This window comes from Boleophthalmus pectinirostris, unplaced genomic scaffold (genome assembly GCF_026225935.1).
Source record: "Boleophthalmus pectinirostris isolate CB_2022bp ecotype Guang Dong unplaced genomic scaffold, ASM2622593v1 HiC_scaffold_16, whole genome shotgun sequence".
NCBI lineage: Eukaryota > Metazoa > Chordata > Actinopteri > Gobiiformes > Gobiidae > Boleophthalmus > Boleophthalmus pectinirostris.
Genome location: NW_026571095.1, coordinates 38,636,597 through 38,658,173, shown reverse-complemented (window position 1 = coordinate 38,658,173; position 21,577 = coordinate 38,636,597). Strand labels below are relative to the sequence as shown.

General features: G+C 48.5%; 1 protein-coding gene across 2 annotated transcripts; it reads right to left on the bottom strand.

Moving 5' to 3' along the window:
* Positions 1-283: 283 nt before the first annotated feature.
* Positions 284-21,542, bottom strand: amph (amphiphysin). 2 transcript variants are annotated; one of them, XM_055152026.1, is made up of 22 exons: positions 21,391-21,542; positions 18,787-18,867; positions 18,574-18,628; positions 18,370-18,464; positions 18,011-18,106; positions 16,797-16,904; positions 14,936-15,021; positions 14,770-14,845; positions 10,140-10,222; positions 9,875-10,007; positions 7,984-8,094; positions 7,806-7,889; positions 7,594-7,620; positions 7,480-7,500; positions 5,076-5,105; positions 4,963-5,004; positions 4,787-4,888; positions 4,590-4,664; positions 4,178-4,411; positions 1,292-1,492; positions 986-1,087; positions 284-861 (listed from the first exon to the last, which is right to left on the bottom strand). In XM_055152026.1, the coding sequence occupies exons 3-22, from the start codon at positions 18,599-18,601 to the stop codon at positions 757-759; spliced, it is 1,839 nt and encodes a 612-aa protein (XP_055008001.1). In that variant the 5' UTR covers positions 18,602-18,628; positions 18,787-18,867; positions 21,391-21,542; the 3' UTR covers positions 284-756. The 2 variants fall into 2 exon arrangements, with proteins under 2 accessions (XP_055008001.1, XP_055008000.1); XM_055152025.1 differs by lacking the exon at positions 21,391-21,542 and adding an exon at positions 20,188-20,319.
* Positions 21,543-21,577: the final 35 nt, after the last annotated feature.

The following is a 21,577-nucleotide window of genomic DNA, read 5'->3' as shown; positions in this document are numbered from 1 at the left end:
AGTGTGTGTGTGTGTGTGTGTTACAGGTGTGTGTGTGTGTGTTACAGGGGTGTGTGTGTGTGTTACAGGTGTGTGTGTGTTACAGGGTGTGTGGTGTGTGTGTGTGTTACAGGTGTATGTGTGTGCGTTACAGGTGTATGTGTGTGTGTTACAGGTATGTGTGTGCGTAGTGTGTGTGTGTTACAGGTATGTGTGTGTTACAGGTGTGTGTGTGCGTAGTGTGTAGTGTGTGTGTGTGCGTAGTGTGTAGTTTGTGTGTAATTTGTGTTACAGTGACTCAGGATTCGGAGGAAGAAAAACTTTATTTGTTTCTACAACAAAACACCAAGAGCTCAATTTATCTGCAGAGGAAACGAGGAGACGAGGAGAGAGGAGACAAGGAAAGAGGAGACGAGGAGAGAGGAAGAGACGAGGAGGGAGGAGACAAGGAAAGAGGAAGAGACAAGGAGACGAGAGAAGGAGAGAGGATGCTACAAGGAGAGAGGAGACGAGGAGAGAGGAGAGGAACATTTAAAACTCTCCAGAGTCATGTGATCTGCTCTGGGGCCAATGGGAGCAGGCGTCTCTTGGAGGCTTCAGATTGGTCCATGTTTGAGTGACAGGTCAGGGGCTGCATGCTGATTGGACGAGCACTACACACTACACTCAGACAGGAAGTGACCTCAGCACTCAGCAGATTTAAATATGTAAATATCTCTGATGATACACTCGGGTCACAGCGGGGTCACGGCGGGGTCACGGCGGGGTCAGGGGTCATCAGTTGAGGCGCTGCACAAAGTTCTCGGGGAACAGTCCTCGCTGAGCGCTCACTCCCAGAGACGACCAATCACTGAGCTTTATCCCCGTCAGCCAACCAGCCTCCTGCGACACAAACATGAAGAGCCGTGCCTCAGCTACGTCCGATCAGACAAACCGGCTATGGTCAGGGGTCAGAGGTCAGGGGTCAAAGGTCAGAGGTCAGGGGTCAGAGGTCAGGGGTTAGTACCTGGTCCTCCTGGTTGACCGTGGGCACCACCAAAACCACGTCTCCTCGGCTCAGCTCCAACTCGTCTGAATTTGCCGCCTCAAAGTCGTGCATCGTCTCCACCTGAAAAAAGAGAAAGTCCTGGTTTAGTCCTGGTTTAGTTCTGGTTTAGTCCTGGTTTAGTCCTGGTTTAGTTCTGGTTTAGTCCTGGTTTAGTCCTGGTTTAGTTCTGGTTTAGTCCTGGTTTAGCTCTGGTTTAGTCCTGGTTTAGTCCTGTTTTAGACCTGTTTTAGACCCAGTTTAGACCCGGTTTAGTCTGGTGTGTACCTTGTAGAGGAAGTCGTGGGGCAGTGTTCCGTCACTGGGCCCGATGTGCTGGACTTTGGGGGCGGGGCTGTTGCCCACGGCGACAGTGGGAGAGCTGTTGCCCGCAGCGACGGTGGGAGAGATGATGTCGCCGTCGCGATCATCGTCGCCTTCGTTACTCGATGCCGGCTCGATCACCACGGACGGGATCGCCATTTTCTCCTGAAGGTACCAAACACAACATGAGTGACAACAGGGGACAACAGGGCACAACAGGGTACAACAGGGCACAACAGGGCACAACAGGGCACAACAGGGTACAACAGGGTACAACAGGGCAACAGGGCACAACAGGGTACAACAGGGTACAGGGCACAACAGGGCACAACAGGGTACAACAGGGTACAACAGGGCACAACAGGGCACAACAGGGTACAACAGGGCACAACAGGGCACAACAGGGTACAACAGGGCACAACAGGGCACAACAGGGCACAACAGGGCACAACAGGGCACAACAGGGTACAACAGGGCACAACAGGGCACAACAGGGCACAACAGGGCACAACAGGGCACAACAGGGCACAACAGGCACAACAGGGCACAACAGGGCACAACAGGGTACAACAGGGCACAACAGGGCACAACAGGGCACAACAGGGCACAACAGGGCACAACAGGGCACAACAGGGCACAACAGGGCACAACAGGGCACAACAGGGCACAACAGGGCACAACAGGGCACAACAGGGCACAACAGGCTACAACAGGGCACAACAGGGCACAACAGGGTACAACAGGGTACAACAGGGCACAACAGGATACAACAGGGCACAACAGGGCACAACAGGATACAACAGGGTACAACAGGGCACAACAGGGCACAACAGGGCACAACAGGGTACAACAGGGTACAACAGGGCACAACAGGATACAACAGGGCACAACAGGGCACAACAGGATACAACAGGGCACAACAGGGCACAACAGGGCACAACAGGGCACAACAGGGTACAACAGGGCACAACAGGATACAACAGGGCACAACAGGATACAACAGGGCACAACAGGGCACAACAGGATACAACAGGGCACAACAGGGCACAACAGGGCACAACAGGGTACAACAGGGCACAACAGGGCACAACAGGATACAACAGGGCACAACAGGCACAACAGGATACAACAGGGCACAACAGGGCACAACAGGATACAACAGGGCACAACAGGGCACAACAGGGCACAACAGGGTAGCCCCAGTGCTGTTTGGAGCTCAGCGTGACGTCCCTGTGGAACTACGGAGGAGGAAGCGCAGATGATGCTGAGCTGGAGTGAAAGTGAAACTGGAGAAGGAAATTCAAGCGTGCAGTTCAGTCAGTCCTGATGGGGAACGTAAGGTCACTGGGAAATAAGACGGACGAACTGTGTGCACTTGTTGGGACCCAGACGGAGTGCGCTGTCAGCAGTATCATGTGCTTCACTGAAACCCGGCTTCACACAAACTTCCAAGACAACAGTGCATCTGTACCAGGCTTTGGGAGTGTGCGTGACAGAGACTAACCCTAACCCTCTCCTGAAGGAGCGGATCTGTTCACTGGACATTGAACTTTTGTCTTTGGGAATGTGTCCATATTATTTACCAAGGGACGTTACTCGTGTCCTGTTGGAGTTTCCATCCCTGCTTCAGCGGATGAAGATGCTCCTGTGACAGGACACACACTCTGGTCTCTGGGCTGCAGTCCAAACACACAGAGGCTTTTCTTCTGATTTCTGGTGACTTCAACCATGCCTTCTTGGACAGGGTTTTACCCACACTTCACCAGTATGTGGTTTGTAAAACTTGGGACAGTAGAACTCTGCACCTGCTGTGTGCCAGTTCTAAGGAGGCACAGAGTGGCACTGCCCCCACTGGGACGATCAGACCACAGTCTTGTCCTGTTCACACCTCAGTATGTCCCTGCAGTGAAGAGGCAGCCTGCACCACCAGGACTGTAAGGAAGTGGAGTCAGGAAGCCAGCCGTGCTCTTCAGGAGCTTTGAGACCACAGACTGGGATGAGCTCTGACAGCCTCATGGAGACAACATCAACAGCATGAAGGACTGAACAACAGAGAACATCAACTTCTGTGAGTCGTCCCCACACACACTGTCCACTGTTACTCCAGCAACAAACCCTGGATCACCAGCCAGCTGAAGGATCTACTTCATAAAAACAATCCTTCAACTCTGGAGACAAGGACGAGGTGAAGAGGGTGCAACGACAGCTGAAGGGTTTAGACAAGGTCAGGCTTCAACACCAGAACAAAGCAGCAGGACAATCGCCCCGAAGGTCAAACCTTCTTAATCTGCATTTGAATCATTTCTCATCCCCTGGTCAGGTGGACTCTTCACCTCCCAGATGCCCAACCCCCACCTCACCACAGACCACCCCCTCCACCTCTGCCCCCACCTCCACAGAGGAACCCAGTCCAGTTTCTTTGTCTCCTGCCCAGGTGAGAAAACAACTGGGGAAAGTTCATCTAAAGTCTCCTGGACCAGACCAAGTCTGTAGATTCTCTACAGTTTTCCTTTTAGTCCTGTATCGGTGTGGATGAAGCGGCTCTTCTGCAGCGGCTCTTCTGCAGCGGCTCTTCTGCAGCGGCTCTTCTGCAGCGGCTCTTCTGCAGCGGCTCTTCTGCAGCGGCTCCTCGCTCCTGGATGGTGTTTCTCTGTGAGGAGATTGTTTTTCGAGCCTTTAACACAATCCAGCTCTTTGTGATGAGTGAAGCAGCTCAGGTGTCAGTGCGTGTGACAGGGAGCACCCTGTCTGATACTGTGGTTAGTAATGTAGGAGCCCCCCAGGGTACAGTCCTGTCTCTGTTTCTGAAAGAAGAGGAGAGGGAGGAGAAGGAATAAACAGAACACTCACAGGCTCCTCGACTGGACTCTCCTTTTTCTGAACTTCAGCTTCTTCATCTGTTCCTCGTTCATCTGCTCCTCGTTCATCTGCTCCTCCCTCCTCTGTTCCTTCCTCCTCTGTTCCTCCCTCCTCTGTTCCTCCCTCCTCTGTTCCTCCCTCCTCTGCTCCTCCCTCCTCTGTTCCTCCCTCCTCTGCTCCTCCCTCCTCTGCTCCTCGTTCTTCTGCTCCTCTCTCCTCCACAGCCTGAAACAGAAGAAACACATTTCATTTATTTTTGCATTTTCTTTTTTCCCCATCCCCCCAAATGTTCAGTATTTTAGTATTTTGGGGTAAATTTTCCCCTGATCTTGTAGTTTTTCTGTATTTTGTTTCATAATTTTTAGTCCTGTTTCTCAGATTTTCCCAGGACCTGAGTCAGTACCTGCTCTGAGTCGGGTTCTGGTTCTTCTGGTTTTTCTGGTTCTTCTTGGACTTGAGCTGGACTCGAGTCTGTGGACTAAGACAGGACTTGGTTAGACCGGGATATGGACCGGGTCCGGGGGTCAGGGGTCGGGGGTCGAGGTGGGAGGGGCTGTGAGGAGGAGGGAGCTGATTGGCAGATGAGGCCATGTGACTCACTGGAGGTTCTTCCATTGGCTGCTCCTCTGCTTTGGGCTCCTCCCCCGGAGTAGACCCCGCCCACTCTACACTTTGTGAAGTGGGCGGAGCCTCGGACTGGTTCTTAAAAAAAAAAAAAAAAAAGAGTCAGATGCACTCCCCGTGTGTCAGATTGGGTCAGATGCCCTCCCACTCACCATTTTATCAAAATCGGCAAAGAACGCTGGAGCCCCGCCCTCCTGAAAACACAAAGACCAATCAGAATCAAGAACTCACACTCAGCTCCAAGAACAAACCAATCAGAGCTCACCGTGGAGAATCCGTTGAAGCCATTGGCTGCCTGAAAAAGAGGCGGAGATTAAGACCTCGACCCATTTGTTCACGTACATGTTCACACATGTTCACACATGTTCACACATGTTCACACATGTTCACACACATGTTCACACATGTTCACATGTTCACATGTTCACACATGTTCACACATGTTCACGCACATGTTCACACATGTTCACACATGTTCACGCACATGTTCACACTCAGCATGTGTAGGTTTGTGTGTGTGTGTTCTATGTGTGTGTGAACATATGTGTGTGTATGTGTACGTGTGTATATACATTTGTATTTACATACAGCATGCAGAACAGCATAGATAGAACACACACTTAACACACACACACACAAACACACACACACACACAACACACACTTAGAACACAAACACACACACACACACACACACACACAACACACACACACACACACACACACACACAACACACACTTAGAACACAAAGACACACACACAAAGAGACAGACAGTGACAGAGGGAACAGGCTGAGAGTAAAAGACAAATTCAGTTCTATCACAGAACAAAAGTTTATTTGGTCGAAAACGTTTCTGAGCTCGTCCAAGCTGCTTCTTCAGTTCTGTCAGACGCTGGTGACGTTTCTCTTTTCTCTGCCTGCAGGGGGCGTCACTGCCCTGAAACTACTCTGACACTGACACACACTCTTTACAGTTTGTGTTTGTAGCTCGGCCTCTTCAACTGTCCTCAGTGTGGAGACGTATCAGCAGAATCCTTCAGGCGCATGAGTGTTTTCACTCCTCTGGACCTGACCTGGACCTGACTGTGGTTCTCTGTGTTTTAGGTTTGAGGATGGAGTTGAAGATGGAGACAGATGATTGATGTCTGAGTCCATTTCTGTTTAAAAAAGGATTTGTACCTCACAAAAACAGCTTCTTTAATTCTCCTCTCAAACTGTTTCTTTTCTCTGCCTCAGATCTGAACCTCACTGTCCTCAAAGGAGCGACCTGAGGCTTTTAGGTGGAGGTGTGCAACAGACTCAGGTCCTTTTAGGTGGTGTTTGTGTTTGTGAGTCCTCCAGCGTCTGACAAGGACTGAAGAAGCAGCTTGGACGAGTTGAGAAATGTTTTGGACCAAAAACCTTTTGTTCAGTGACAGAATTTAGTTTCTCTTCTGTTCTAGATCCTGGATTCTGAGCGATTTCACGATCACAAACTAACAAAGGTGAAGGATCGAACTATAAAGAACGTCCAGGGTTCAACTGGGACTAAACCAGGACTAAACTTGGTCTAGGTCTGAGGAGGAGGACTGGGTAAGGACTGGACTGGCTCTAGAATGGTCTAGTTTAGTTCTACTTTGGTCTAGGCTGGTCTAGGTTGGTCTCACACCTGGTCCTGGTCCGGTTCTTGGTCCGGTTCTTGGTAAATTGAACCCAACCTCTGATTGGTCGCTTCGTCTTCGTCAGAGTGAAGTCCGGACTCTGTGGGTCCTGGGTCAAGACCAGGTCCCGCTGTGGACTCAAACCCAAACAGGTCCAGTCCAAAGTCAGGTTTAGTCTCAGCAAATGGATCCTGGTCAAACCCTGGACTAAACCCGGCCTCAAACAGGTCCGGATCAAACCCTGAGACCGGGTCTATGGCAGGACTCAGACCTGATCCAGTCCTGGGACCCTCTGGTCTGTCGCCTGGATCTGAAACATGGTCCTGATGTGGTTCTGATCCTTGGGTCTGGTCTATGGCCTGTAGCAGGTCCTGATCTGTTTGGATCTCAGGGTCTTTGTCTTCTGGATGTTCTAGTCTCAATTCCTGGTCTTGTCTCAGATCTTGGTCTGGTCTCAGGTCAACACTCTGGTCTGGTCTCTGGTCCGGACTTTGGGGCGTGTCTGATGGTCCCTCCTCCGCAGTCTCGTAGTCCGACCCAGAACCTTCAGGACTTGCTGGTCTCAAAAATTGGACCAGTCTCCCGGACTCAGTGGACTCTCTCCTGAGGACCCCAGAGTCCAGACCTGGGTCCAGACCAGGATCCTGGCTCTGGTGCAGTCTCAAGTCCTGCTCCGATCTCAGGTCCTGCTCCGGTCTCAGGTCCTGGTCTGGTCTCAGGTCTGCACTGCCACTAAACGAGGCCCAGTTGCAGCTGAATCCTGGATCCTGAGAAACAGATCAGAACTAGACCCTGAGCACCTGTCTGAGCACCTGTCTGTGCACCTGTCTGTGCACCTGTCTGTGCACCTGTCTGAGCCCGTGTGTGGTCTGTATCTTGACTGACACAGACCGGGTCTGAGTCTGAACTGGGTCTGGACTGTGGAGACTCATTTGACAGAGGAATGGACAGATCGATGAAAGAGAGAAAATTAACAAATGAAAGGGTCAGGTCCAGGTCTAGGTCCTGGTCCTGGGTCCGGACTCACCTGGTCCTGATGCGAATCTGCCTGGAATCAGAACCAAACAGAACCATCAGAACCAAACAGAACCATCAAAACTAAACAGAACCATCAGAACAGTTGTGTGTGTGAAAGACTCACCGTCCACATGTCCCAGGGCACCGTGGTCTGTAGAGACAGGAGCAGACAGGAGCAGACAGGAGCAGACAGGAGCAGACAGGATTATTATAATCGCTGTGTCTCAGATGACATCACACACTCTACAGCCAATCATCTCTCACACAGGTCAGGGGTCAGGAGGTCAGGGGTCGTGATAGATGAATGAGATGGTTCGATAAAGGTTGAGTCCAGACCTGAGGGATCGGAGCCACGCTCTCGTCCACCTGGAACGCGTCCAGATCCAGGTCCAACAGGGACTCTCCAGGTCTCTCATTGGGCTGTAAACCAGAGCAGAACCAGGTCTAAACAAGGTCTAAACCAGGCCTAAACAAGGCCTAAACCCGGTCTAAACCTGGTCTAAACCGGACTCACGTGGGAGGGCGAGGGCGCGGGCAGGAACTCTCCTCCAAACAGGTCAATGATGGTTTCTTCTTTTGGGGGCGACACTTTGGGCGGCGGAGGAACGGGAGGACCCTTTCTCACCTGAAACACAGAACCAGACCAGGACTAAGACCGGGACTAAGACTGGGCTGAGACCGGGACTGAACCATCCATCAGACTGAAGTCCACAGACGGACATGGGCCTGGACTTGGATCATAACCAGTCCTGGATGAGTCTGAGCTGATGGATGAGTCTGTTTCCAGGATTCAGTTTGAATCAAAGACTGAGAAGAACCTGATCCTCAGGGGTCAAGGGTCAGGGGTCAGACACAAACTGATCCTCAGGGGTCAAGGGTCAGGGGTTAGACAGGAGGAAACAGCGCTACAGTTTTTACATTGACACAAATGTCACAGTCACTCCCCAAACTCAGGCACCTGTCAGGTCCTTCACCTGCCAGGCCCTTCACCTGTCAGGGTGGGGAGTGACGTCACTGCACGACGACGACACAACAGGTGAACTATGATGTCATGAGGTCACGAGCGGTCACAGGTTATGAGGGGTCAGAGGGCGGGGTCAGAGGGCGGGGTCAGAGGGGTCTGAGGGCGGGGTCAGAGGGGTCAGAGGGCGGGGTCAGAAGGGAGGGGTCAGGGGTCACAGAGAGTTTGAGACTCACCAGAAACAGAGAAACAGCAGCAGAAAAATCAGACAGAGTTAGAAACAAAACACAAACAAAACTTCCAGAACCTGAACCAAGAGCCTAGTCCGGCTTTAGTCCTGGTTCAGTCCTGGTTCAGTCCTGGTTGGTGCAGACTGTGGAGTGTAGTACAGGTGAGTGTCCAGGTGAGGGCGCTCTACAGCCGCTCTGTTTCTACAAAAGTCCAAACGTCTTGTTTTATAAAACAAACAAACCTGTGGAAAAGTGAAACCTGACTGTAGTCTGGTCTGGTCTCTGGTCTCTGGTCTGGTCTCTGGTCTTGTCTCTGGTCTGGTCTGTCTCTGGTCTTGTCTCTGGTCTTGTCTCTGGTCTTGTCTCTGGTCTGGTCTCTGGTCTGGTCTCTGGTTTCTGGTCTCTGGTCTCTGGTCTCTGGTCTCTGGTCTCTGGTCTCTGGTCTTGTCTCTGGTCTTGTCTCTGGTCTTGTCTCTGGTCTCTGGTCTGGTCTCTGGTCTGGTCTCTGGTTTCTGGTCTCTGGTTTCTGGTATCTGGTCTGGTCTGGTCTCTGGTCTCTGGTCTCTGGTCTTGTCTCTGGTCTCTGTCTCTGGTCTCTGGTCTGGTCTCTGGTCTGGTCTCTCTGGTCTCTGGTCTCTGGTCTCTGGTCTGGTCTCTGGTCTGGTCTCTGGTCTCTGGTCTCTGGTCTCTGGTCTCTGGTCTCTGGTCTCTGGTCTCTGGTCTGGTCTCTGGTCTCTGGTCTCTGGTCTCTGGTCTCTGGTCTCTGGTCTGGTCTCTGGTCTCTGGTCTCTGGTCTCTGGTCTGGTCTCTGGTCTCTGGTCTCTGGTCTCTGGTCTCTGGTCTCTGGTCTCTGGTCTCTGGTCTCTGGTCTTGTCTCTGGTCTTGTCTCTGGTCTTGTCTCTGGTCTCTGGTCTCTGGTCTCTCTGGTCTCTGGTCTCTGGTCTCTGGTCTCTGGTCTCTGGTCTCTGGTCTCTGGTCTCTGGTCTCTGGTCTCTGGTCTCTGGTCTGGTCTCTGGTCTGGTCTCTGGTCTCTGGTCTCTGGTCTCTGGTCTCTGGTCTCTGGTCTCTGTCTCTGTCTCTGTCTTGTCTCTGGTCTTGTCTCTGGTCTCTGGTCTCTGGTCTCTGGTCTCGTCTCTGGTCTCTGGTCTGGTCTCTGGTCTGGTCTCTGGTCTCTGGTCTCTGGTCTCTGGTCCCGGTCTCGGCCCCGGTCTTACCTGGACCGGGCTCTTGGGTCTGGGGGGTCCGGGGGACACGGGTCTCAGGTGGTTCTGAGGTTCTGGAGATTCTGGAGGAGAATCGTCCTCAGGAGGAGACGGAGTCCGAGCCAAACGCAGAGGTCCAGAGTCACTGCAGAGAAACCGTGTCAGAACCGGGTCCAAACCAAGTCTAAAGAGGGTCTGAACCAGAACTAAACTACGTCTGAACCAGGACTAAAGCAGGACTAAACCAGGACTGAACCAGATCTTGGTGGGTCTTTACCTCGGCGCCCCCTGGATGTTGAACATTTTGTCTGGATGTTGTTCGGCCAGTTTGGTCATGACCTCATACAGCTGCCGGCACACCTGTCAATCAAACACACCTGTCAATCAAACACACCTGTCAATCATACACACACCTGTCAATCACACACACCTGTCAATCAAACACACCTGTCATCACACACACACCTGTCAATTAAACACACACCTGTCAATCACACACACCTGTCAATCACACACACCTGTCAATCACACACACCTGTCAATCACACCTGTCAAACACACCTGTCAATCAAACACACCTGTCAATCACACACACCTGTCAATCACACACACCTGTCAATCACACACACCTGTCAATCACACACACCTGTCAATCACACACACACCTGTCAATCACACACACCTGTCAATTAAACACACACCTGTCAATCACACACACCTGTCAATCAAACACACCTGTCAATCAAACACACCTGTCAATCACACACACCTGTCAATCACACACACCTGTCAATTAAACACACACCTGTCAATCAAACACACCTGTCAATCAAACACACCTGTCAATCACACACACCTGTCAATCACACACACCTGTCAATCACACACACCTGTCAATTAAACACACACCTGTCAATCACACACACCTGTCAATCACACACACACCTGTCAATCACACACACCTGTCAATTAAACACACACCTGTCAATTAAACACACCTGTCAATCACACACACCTGTCAATCACACACACCTGTCAATCACACACACCTGTCAATCACACACACCTGTCAATTAAACACACACCTGTCAATCACACACACCTGTCAATCACACACACACCTGTCAATCACACACACCTGTCAATTAAACACACACCTGTCAATCACACACACCTGTCAATCACACACACCTGTCAATCACACACACACCTGTCAATTAAACACACACCTGTCAATTAAACACACCTGTCAATCAAACACACCTGTCAATCACACACACCTGTCAATCACACACACCTGTCAATCAAACACACCTGTCAATCACACACACCTGTCAATTAAACACACACCTGTCAATCACACACACACCTGTCAATCACACACACCTGTCAATCACACACACCTGTCAATTAAACACACACCTGTCAATCACACACACCTGTCAATTAAACACACACCTGTCAATCAAACACACCTGTCAATCAAACACACACCTGTCAATCAAACACACACCTGTCAATCAAACACACCTGTCAATCAAACACACCTGTCAATCACACACAGTTGTCAATCAAACACACATATATGTGTATATATGTGTGTGTTGTGTGTATATGTGTGTGTGTTGTGTGTATATATGTGTGTGTGTGTTGTGTGTATATATGTGTGTGTTGTGTGTATATATGTGTGTGTGTTGTGTGTATATATGTGTGTGTTGTGTGTATATATGTGTGTGTGTTGTGTGTATATATGTGTGTGTGTTGTGTGTATATATGTGTGTGTGTGTTGTGTGTATATATGTGTGTGTGTGTGTGTGTGTATATATGTGTGTGTGTGTGTTGTGTGTATATATGTGTGTGTTGTGTGTATATATGTGTGTGTGTTGTGTGTATATATGTGTGTGTGTGTGTATATATGTGTGTGTGTGTGTATATATGTGTGTGTTGTGTGTGTATATATGTGTGTGTGTTGTGTGTGTATATATGTGTGTGTGTGTGTGTATATATGTGTTGTTGTGTGTATATATGTGTGTGTGTGTATGTGTGTTGTGTGTATATATGTGTGTTGTGTGTATATATGTGTGTGTTGTGTGTATATATGTGTGTGTGTTGTGTTGTGTGTATATATGTGTGTTGTGTGTATATATGTGTGTGTGTTGTGTTGTGTGTATATATGTGTGTGTGTGTTGTGTGTATATGTGTGTGTGTGTTGTGTGTTATATGTGTGTGTGTGTGTTGTGTGTATATATGTGTGTGTTGTGTGTATATATGTGTGTGTGTTGTGTGTATATATGTGTGTGTGTGTTGTGTGTATATATGTGTGTGTTGTGTGTATATATGTGTGTGTGTGTGTGTTGTGTGTATATATATGTGTGTTGTGTGTATATGTGTGTGTGTGTGTATATATGTGTGTGTGTGTGTGTATATATGTGTGTGTTGTGTGTATATGTGTGTATATATGTGTTGTGTGTGTATATATGTGTGTTGTGTTGTGTGTATATATGTGTGTTGTGTGTATATATGTGTGTGTGTGTGTTGTGTGTATATATGTGTGTGTGTGTGTATATGTGTGTGTGTTGTGTGTATATATGTGTGTGTTGTGTGTATATATGTGTGTGTTGTGTGTATATATGTGTGTGTTGTGTGTGTGTATATATGTGTGTGTGTGTTGTTGTATATGTGTGTGTTTGTGTGTATATATGTGTGTGTGTGTTGTGTTATATATGTGTGTGTTGTGTGTATATATGTGTGTGTTGTGTGTATATATATGTGTGTTGTGTTGTGTGTATATATGTGTGTTGTGTGTATATATGTGTGTTGTGTGTATATATGTGTGTGTGTGTTGTGTGTATATATGTGTGTGTTGTGTGTATATATGTGTGTGTTGTGTGTATATATGTGTGTGTGTGTTGTGTGTATATATGTGTTTGTGTTGTGTGTATATATGTGTGTTGTGTGTATATGTGTGTTGTGTGTATATATGTGTGTGTTGTGTTGTGTGTATATATGTGTGTGTTGTGTGTATATATGTGTGTGTTGTGTGTATATATGTGTGTGTTGTGTGTATATATGTGTGTGTTGTGTGTATATATGTGTGTGTTGTGTTGTGTGTATATATGTGTGTGTGTTGTGTGTATATATGTGTGTGTTGTGTGTATATATGTTGTGTTGTGTGTATATATGTGTGTGTGTTGTGTTGTGTGTATATATGTGTGTGTTGTGTGTATATATGTGTGTGTGTGTTGTGTGTATATATGTGTGTGTTGTGTGTATATGTGTGTGTGTGTTGTGTGTATATATGTGTGTGTGTGTATATATGTGTGTGTTGTGTTGTGTGTATATATGTGTGTGTGTGTGTGTGTGTGTTGTGTGTATATATGTGTGTGTTGTGTGTATATGTGTATGTATGTGTGTGTGTGTGTGTATATGTGTGTGTGTGTGGTTACATGTGTGTGTGTGTTGTGTATATATGTGTGTGTTGTGTGTATATATGTGTGTGTGTTGTGTGTATATATGTGTGTGTGTTGTGTGTATATATGTGTGTGTGTGTGTATGTGTTGTGTGTATATATGTGTGTGTGTGTGTGTATATATGTGTGTGTGTGTGTGTGTATATATGTGTGTGTTGTGTGTGTATATATGTGTGTGTTGTGTGTATATATGTGTGTTGTGTTGTGTGTATATGTGTGTGTTGTGTTGTGTGTATATATGTGTGTGTTGTGTGTATATATGTGTGTGTTGTGTGTATATATGTGTGTTGTGTGTATATATGTGTGTGTGTTGTGTGTATATAGTGTGTGTGTGTGTGTTGTGTGTTATATATGTGTGTGTGTGTTGTGTGTGTATATATATATGTGTGTGTGTGTGTGTATATGTGTGTGTGTGTTGTGTGTATATATGTGTGTGTTGTGTGTATATATGTGTGTGTTGTGTGTATATATATGTGTGTGTGTTGTGTGTATATGTGTGTGTGTGTTGTGTGTATATATGTGTGTGTTGTGTGTATATATGTGTGTGTTGTGTGTATATATGTGTGTGTGTGTGTTGTGTGTATATTGTGTGTGTGTGTGTTGTGTGTATATATGTGTGTGTTGTGTGTATATATGTGTGTGTTTGTGTGTATATGTGTGTGTTGTGTATATATGTGTGTGTGTGTGTTGTGTGTATATATGTGTGTGTTGTGTGTGTATATATATGTGTGTGTTGTGTGTATATATGTGTGTGTGTGTGTGTGTGTGTATATATGTGTGTGTTGTGTGTATATATGTGTGTGTTGTGTGTATATATGTGTGTGTTGTGTTGTGTGTATATATGTGTGTTTGTGTGTATATGTGTGTGTTGTGTGTATATATGTGTGTGTGTTGTGTTGTGTGTATATATGTGTGTGTTGTGTGTATATATGTGTGTGTTGTGTGTATATATGTGTGTGTTGTGTGTATATATGTGTGTGTGTTGTGTGTATATATGTGTGTGTTGTGTGTATATATGTGTGTGTGTGTTGTGTGTATATATGTGTGTGTGTGTGTGTGTATATATGTGTGTGTGTGTTGTGTGTATATATGTGTGTGTTGTGTGTATATATGTGTGTGTTGTGTGTATATAGTGTGTGTGTGTGTGTTGTGTGTATATATGTGTGTGTTGTGTGTATATTATGTGTGTGTGTGTTGTGTGTATATGTGTGTGTTGTGTGTATATGTGTGTGTGTATATGTGTGTGTTGTGTGTATATGTGTGTGTGTGTGTGTATATGTGTGTGTGTTGTGTGTATATATGTGTGTGTTGTGTGTATATGTGTGTGTGTGTGTGTGTGTGTGTGTGTGTGTGTATATATGTGTGTGTTGTGTGTATATATGTGTGTGTGTTGTTGTGTGTATATATGTGTGTGTTGTGTTGTGTTTGTGCGTCTCACCACTGAGATTTCTCGGTGGAATTTTGCTTCGAGTGTTGTGACGCTTTTGAACGTGTCGATGTAAAACTGAACTCGACTGAAACAGAAAAAAACAAAAAACGGTGAATCTCTTCAAACTCTGACCCCTGACCCTGACCCCTGACCCTGACCCTGACCCTGACCTCACCTGTCCCACAGCGTCGGCAGTTCATCCTGGAGTCCCACGTTCAGATCCTCAAAAACTCTTTGAGCTTTTTTCAGCTCCTCGTCCGCCTGAAACACAAAGAGTCAGAGTCACATGTCCTCCCTGTGTGTCAGGTCCCCTCTCTGTGTGTCAGGTCCCCTCCCTGTGTGTCAGGTGCCCTCCCTGTGTGTCAGGTGCCCTCTCTGTGTGTCAGGTCCCCTCTCTGTGTGTCAGGTCCCCTCTCTGTGTGTCAGGTGTCCTCCCTGTGTGTCAGGTGCGCTCCTGTGTGTCAGGTGCCCTCCCTGTGTGTCAGGTGCCCTCTCTGTGTGTCAGGTGCCCTCCCTGTGTGTCACTGTGTGTCAGGTGCGCTCCTGTGTGTCAGGTGCCCTCCCTGTGTGTCAGGTGCCCTCCTGTGTGTCAGGTGCGCTCCTGTGTGTCAGGTGCCCTCCTGTGTGTCAGGTGTCCTCCTGTGTGTCAGGTGTCCTCCCTCTGTGTGTCAGGTGCCTCCTGTGTGTCAGGTGTCACTCCTGTGTGTGTGTCAGGTGTCACTCCTGTGTGTCAGGTGCCCTCCCTGTGTGTCAGGTGCTCCCTGTGTGTCAGTGTCTCCCTGTGTGTCATGTGTGTCAGGTGTCCAGGTGTCCTCCTGTGTGTCAGGTGCCCTCCCTGTGTGTCAGGTGCGCTCCTGTGTGTCAGGTGCGCTCCTGTGTGTCAGGTGCGCTCCTGTGTGTCAGGTGCCCTCCCTGTGTGTCAGGTGCCCTGTGTGTCAGGTCCCTGTGTGTCAGGTGCCCTCTCTGTGTGTCAGGTGCCTGTGTGTCAGGTGCCCTCCTGTGTGTCAGGTGCGCTCCTGTGTGTCAGGTGTCAGGTGCTCTGTGTGTCAGGTGCTCTGTGTGTCAGGTGTCCTCCCTGTCCTGTGTGTCAGGTTGCCCTCTCCTGTGTGTCAGGTGCGCTCCTGTGTGTGTGTGTGTCCTCTGTGTGTTCAGGTGTGTCCTCCCTGTGTGTCAGGTGCCTCTGTGTGTCAGGTGTCCCTGTGTGTCAGGTGTCCTCCCCTGTGTGTCAGGTGCGCTCCTGTGTGTCAGTGTCAGGTCCTCTGTGTGTCAGGTGCCCTCTCTGTGTGTCAGGTGCCCTCTCTGTGTGTCAGGTGCGCTCCTGTGTGTCAGGTGTCCTCCCTGTGTGTCAGGTGCGCTCCTGTGTGTCAGGTGTCCTCCCTGTGTGTCAGGTGCGCTCCTGTGTGTCAGGTGTCCCTGTGTGTGTCTCTCCTGTGTGTCAGGTGCGCTCCTGTGTGTCAGGTGCCTGTGTGTCAGGTGTCACTCCCTGTGTGTCAGGTGTCAGTGTGTCCCTCCTGTGTGTCAGTGTGTCGCTCCCTGTGTGTCATTGTGTGTGTCCTCCCTGTGTGTCAGGTGTCTGTGTGTCCTCCTGTGTGTCAGGTGTCCCTCCCTGTGTGTCAGGTGTCCTCCCTGTGTGTGTCAGGTGCCCTCCCTGTGTGTCAGGTGTCAGGTGCTCCTGTGTGTCAGTGTGTCACTCCTGTGTGTCAGGTGTCCTCCCGTGTGTCAGGTGCCTGTGTGTCAGGTGTCCTCCCTGTGTGTCAGGTGCCCTCTCTGTGTGTCAGGTGCGCTCCTGTGTGTCAGGTGTCCTCCCTGTGTGTCAGGTGTCCTCCCTGTGTGTCAGGTGCGCTCCTGTGTGTCAGGTGCCCTCCCTGTGTGTCAGGTGTCCTCCCTGTGTGTCAGGTGCGCTCCTGTGTGTCAGGTGTCGCTCCTGTGTGTCAGGTGTCACTCCTGTGTGTGTGTCAGGTGTCCCTCCTGTGTGTCAGGTGTCCTCCCTGTGTGTCAGGTGCGCTCCCTGTGTGTCAGGTGCGCTCCTGTGGTACCTTCATCATCTTGCGGTCGTTCTTCAGTCCTTGCGCCTGCAGCGTCTCCACGTGGTGTCGAGCGCTGTCGTAGTCGATGAGTTTACGGCTCCTCTTCGCCACTCGCATCTGTAACCACAGAAACAAGCGTGAGACGCGGTAACCACGGAAACCACAGAAACCACCACAGACTGTATACTGAAGTGTAAAACCCGAACTCTATTCCAAACCTACACACACACACATACACACACACACATACACACAACACACATATATATATATACACACACACACATACACACAACACACACACACATATACACACACACACACATACACACACACACACACACATATATACACCCACACACATACACACATATATATACACACATACACACACACGCATACACACATATATATACACACACACACACATTTATACACACACACACACACACATATATACACACACACACACATATATATACACACACACACATACACACACATATATATACACACACACACATACACACAACACACACACACATATACACACACACACACACATATATATACACACACACACATACACACACATATATATACACACACACACATACACACAACACACACACACATATATACACACACACACACACACACACACATATACACATATATATACACACACACACATACACACAACACACCACACACATATATACACACACACACACACACACACACACATACACACATATATATACACCCACACACATACACACACATACACACATATATATACACACAACACACACAAACACACACACACATATATACACACACACACACACATATATACACACACACACATACACACAACACACACACACACATACACACACACACACACACACACATATATACACACACACACACACACATACACACACACAACACACACACACACACACACACACACACACATATATACACACACACACATACACACACATACACACACACACACACACACACATACACACATATATATACACACACACACATACACACACAACACACACAAACACACACACATATATACACACACACACATACACACAACACACACAAACACACACACATATATACACACACACACATACACACACACACACAAACACACATACACACACACACCACACACACACAAACACACGTCTCACCTTCAGGTCGGGGAACTGTGTCAGATAAGCGTCGAGGTTCAACAGCGTCGAGTCCACGATCTTATTATGAAAGTCCTCCCAGAGCGCGTCACAGTCCTGAACACACCGCACAGGTAATTACACATGTAATAACACGTGTAATTACACACATGTAATAACACGTGTAATAAGTGTAATAACATGATCAAACTGTTTAAAATCAACTTCTTCTACTTTTCATTTTTTAAAGACACTAAAAACCAGAGACTTTACAGAGACAGAGACCCAGACTAAACCAAGTCTAAACCCGATCCTAACCTGGTCCAAACCTGGTCCAAACCCAGTCTAAACCCGGTCTAAACCCGGTCTGCAGTAAGTACCTTGCCGATGAGCACCACATCGTCCTTGCCGTGCCAGTCGGGCTCGTAGACCTCGTGGAGACTCTGGGTCAGGTTTATGGAGGCCTGCTGCATCCCTGAGAGACGAGAGCCAATCAGAACACAGAACACAGCACACATGACTCACAGCAACCAATCACAGGCTTGCACACACCGCACAGGGGGCGGAGTCAGAGCTGAACTCACCTTTAATAGCCGCCATGTAATTCTTCATCTCTCGCTGAAGACGAGAACCTTCAGACTGAAGAAGAAAGAGTGTTAGGACAAAAGCGACGAGGAGAGGGTTAGGAGGAGGAAAGGAGGGAGAAGAGGAGGAAGAGGAGGATGAAGAGGATGAAGAGGAGGAAGAGGAGGAGGAGGAGGAGGATGAAGAGGATGATGAAGAGGAGGAGGACATACCTCTTGTCGTCTGAAGTTGATCACGATTTGTTCAAATTGTTCGTCTTTCGTTTCATCGGCTTTTCCCAGTTTCTGTAAAACCTGCAGGGGTCAGAGGTCAGAGGTCACTTCAGATAAATCATCAAAACATAAAACAAATTTAGGGTTAGACTCGGGTTTAGGGTTTGACTCGGGTTTAGGGTTTGACTTGGGGCAGACTCAGGTTTGTTTGGTTAATGTTGTTTGTTTAGGCGTGTGAACATTTGCCTTTCGTTTTTTTTTAGGGTTAGGGGTCAGGGGTCAGACTCGTGTAAATATAAAATTGATTAAAGTCTCAGAGGATTCGGTTTTACGTGGAGGTTTGTTCAACTTTTGTGTCATTTGAAATGATTCAGTTATTTCCTTTGATTTTTAACTTTGGGTTTTTTCCTTTCCACCACAAACGATATTCCCACATGTTCCAGATTATAGTTCTCAAATCCAAATGTTTGATTTGAACGTCTCCTTCTCGTAGATCAGAACGACTCTGACTTTTCCCTTCAGTCTGTCACATCTGAACCCAGAATTTAGAAGAGATAGAGGACGAGAAAAAAGAGAGGAGGAGGAGAGGAGGAGAGAAAGAGAGAGAGGAGGAGAGGAGGAGGAGAGAGGAGGAGAGAAGAGGAGAGAGAGAGAGAGGAGAGAGGAGAGAGAAGGAGGAGAAGGAGGAGGAGAGAGAGGAGAGGAGGAGGAGAGAGGAGGAGAGAAGGAGAGAAGAGGAGAGGAGGAGGAGAGAGAGAGGAGAGAAGGAGAGAAGAGGAGAGGAGGAGAGGAGGAGGAGAGAGGAGGAGAGAAGAGAGAGAGAGAGAAGAGGAGGAGGAGAGAGAGGAGGAGAGAGGAGAGAGGAGAGAGAGGAGAGAAGAGGAGGAGGAGGAGAGAGGAGGAAGAGCAGTTGTCTGCGTCTTCTTCCGGCTCTCACGCTCCCTTTTGTGGTGCTGTGACGTCACGACGCACAGGCCTGACCTTGCGGGGGGAGGGGAAATCTGAACCGAACCAAACTGAACCGAGTCATACCCGAGTCAGACCGAGTCATACCCGATTCAGAGCCGATTCAGAGCCGAACTGAGCTCTGTGCGCGCTCCCGATGCTTCAGCACCACGGACAGAGACCGCGCGGTCACGTGACGCACACACACACAAACCCGATCAAAGCGGGACAAACCAGACAGAACCGGGCCAAAACACGGACCGGAACCAGAGCTGCAGGAGACGAGCCTCGTGCCCGTCCAGACCCGCGGTGATCTCCGCGGTCCAGACCAGGTCAGGGCCCGGTCCAAGCCCGGTCCGGGCCCGGTCCAAGCCCGGTCCAAGCCCGGCCCAGGCCCGGTCCAAGCCCGGCCCAGGCCCGGCCCAGGCCCGGTCCAGACCCGGTCCTGAGACTCACCTTCTCCTGCGCGCGGTTGATTCTTTTCTGCACATTTTTGGCGAAGATGCCGCTTTTTAGCTCCGCCATTTTCAGCTCTGATCCTGAGCGCGAGGACGAGGATTACACGGTCACGTGAGCGCGGCAGGTCACGTGACCGAAGCCAGCTGATGACGATGAGGAGGAGAGAGAGGAAGAGGAGGAGAGAGGAAAGTTTGCAAATGAACTGAATAGTTTTTATCTGAGATTTGGTTCAAATGATTTTTGTGACTAAACTTTTTCTTCACGATTGAATTTGCTGAATTTCCTCCGTTTCTCGCTCTTCACATCGTCCCTGATGTTTGGAAACATCTCTGGTCCCCCAAGGTTTTTCATGACTTTAGTGGCCCTCATCTCGCTGGTCCTGAAAGCTTCTGCTGAAGCGAAGGTGTTTGTGAGGAGCTCGGCTTCTGTTCATAAACTTCTCTTCAGGCTTCAGGACGATCGGCCTGATCTTCTGCCTGAGAAACTCATCTGCCTTTTCCATTTGGAGTTTGGATTTTTTATTGTGCAGGACACAGTGTTAAAGTAAACAGTTCAGTCTGTTCTTCATCCTCAGTCTGCTCCTCATCCTCTTCATCCTCAGTCTGCTCTTCATCCTCAGTCTGCTCCTCATCCTCTTCATCCTCAGTCTGCTCTTCATCTTCAGTCTGCTCTTCATCCTCAGTCTGCTCCTCATCCTCTTCATCCTCAGTCTGTCTCTCTTCATCCTCAGTCTGCTCCTCATCCTCCTCATCCTCAGTCTGCTCCTCATCCTCTTCATCCTCAGTCTTCTCTTCATCCTCTTCATCCTCAGTCTGCTCTTCATCCTCTTCATCCTCAGTCTGCTCTTCATCCTCAGTCTGCTCTTCATCCTCAGTCTGCTCCTCATCCTCTTCATCCTCAGTCTGCTCTTCATCCTCTTCATCCTCAGTCTGTTCCTCATCCTCTTCATCCTCAGTCTGTCTTCATCCTCCTCATCCTCAGTCTGCTCTTCATCCTCAGTCTGCTCTTCATCCTCTTCATCCTCAGTCTTCTCTTCATCCTCCTCATCCTCAGTCTGCTCTTCATATTTTTGTTAAATAATTCTCCACATTTACCTAAACTCGGTTTAATTGGGGAAACTCTCCAAAAACAAATAAAGAACAAAATGTTTTTGGGCGAAACAGTGAAGACACTAAAAACACGACGCCATTTTGGATTCACCTCCAGATTTTATTATAATTCCATGACGCCAACAGTGTCTGTGTGTGTGTGTGTGTGTATGTGTGTGTGTGTGTGTGTGTGTCTGTGTGTGTGTATGTCTGTGTGTGTGTGTCTGTGTGTGTGTGTGTGTGTGTGTGTGTGTGTGTGTGTGTGTGTGTCTGTGTGTGTGTGTCTGTGTGTGTGTGTC

Excerpts from the sequence above, each read along its gene's own strand:
- amph (XM_055152025.1), bottom strand. The coding sequence starts at position 20,256 with ATGGCGGAGCTAAAAAGCGGCATCTTCGCCAAAAATGTGCAGAAAAGA. Across the intron at positions 18,465-18,573 it reads TTACATGGCGGCTATTAAAG|GGATGCAGCAGGCCTCCATA; the intron begins GTGAGTTCAGCT and ends CTCGTCTCTCAG. Across the intron at positions 18,107-18,369 it reads ATGTGGTGCTCATCGGCAAG|GACTGTGACGCGCTCTGGGA; the intron begins GTACTTACTGCA and ends CGGTGTGTTCAG.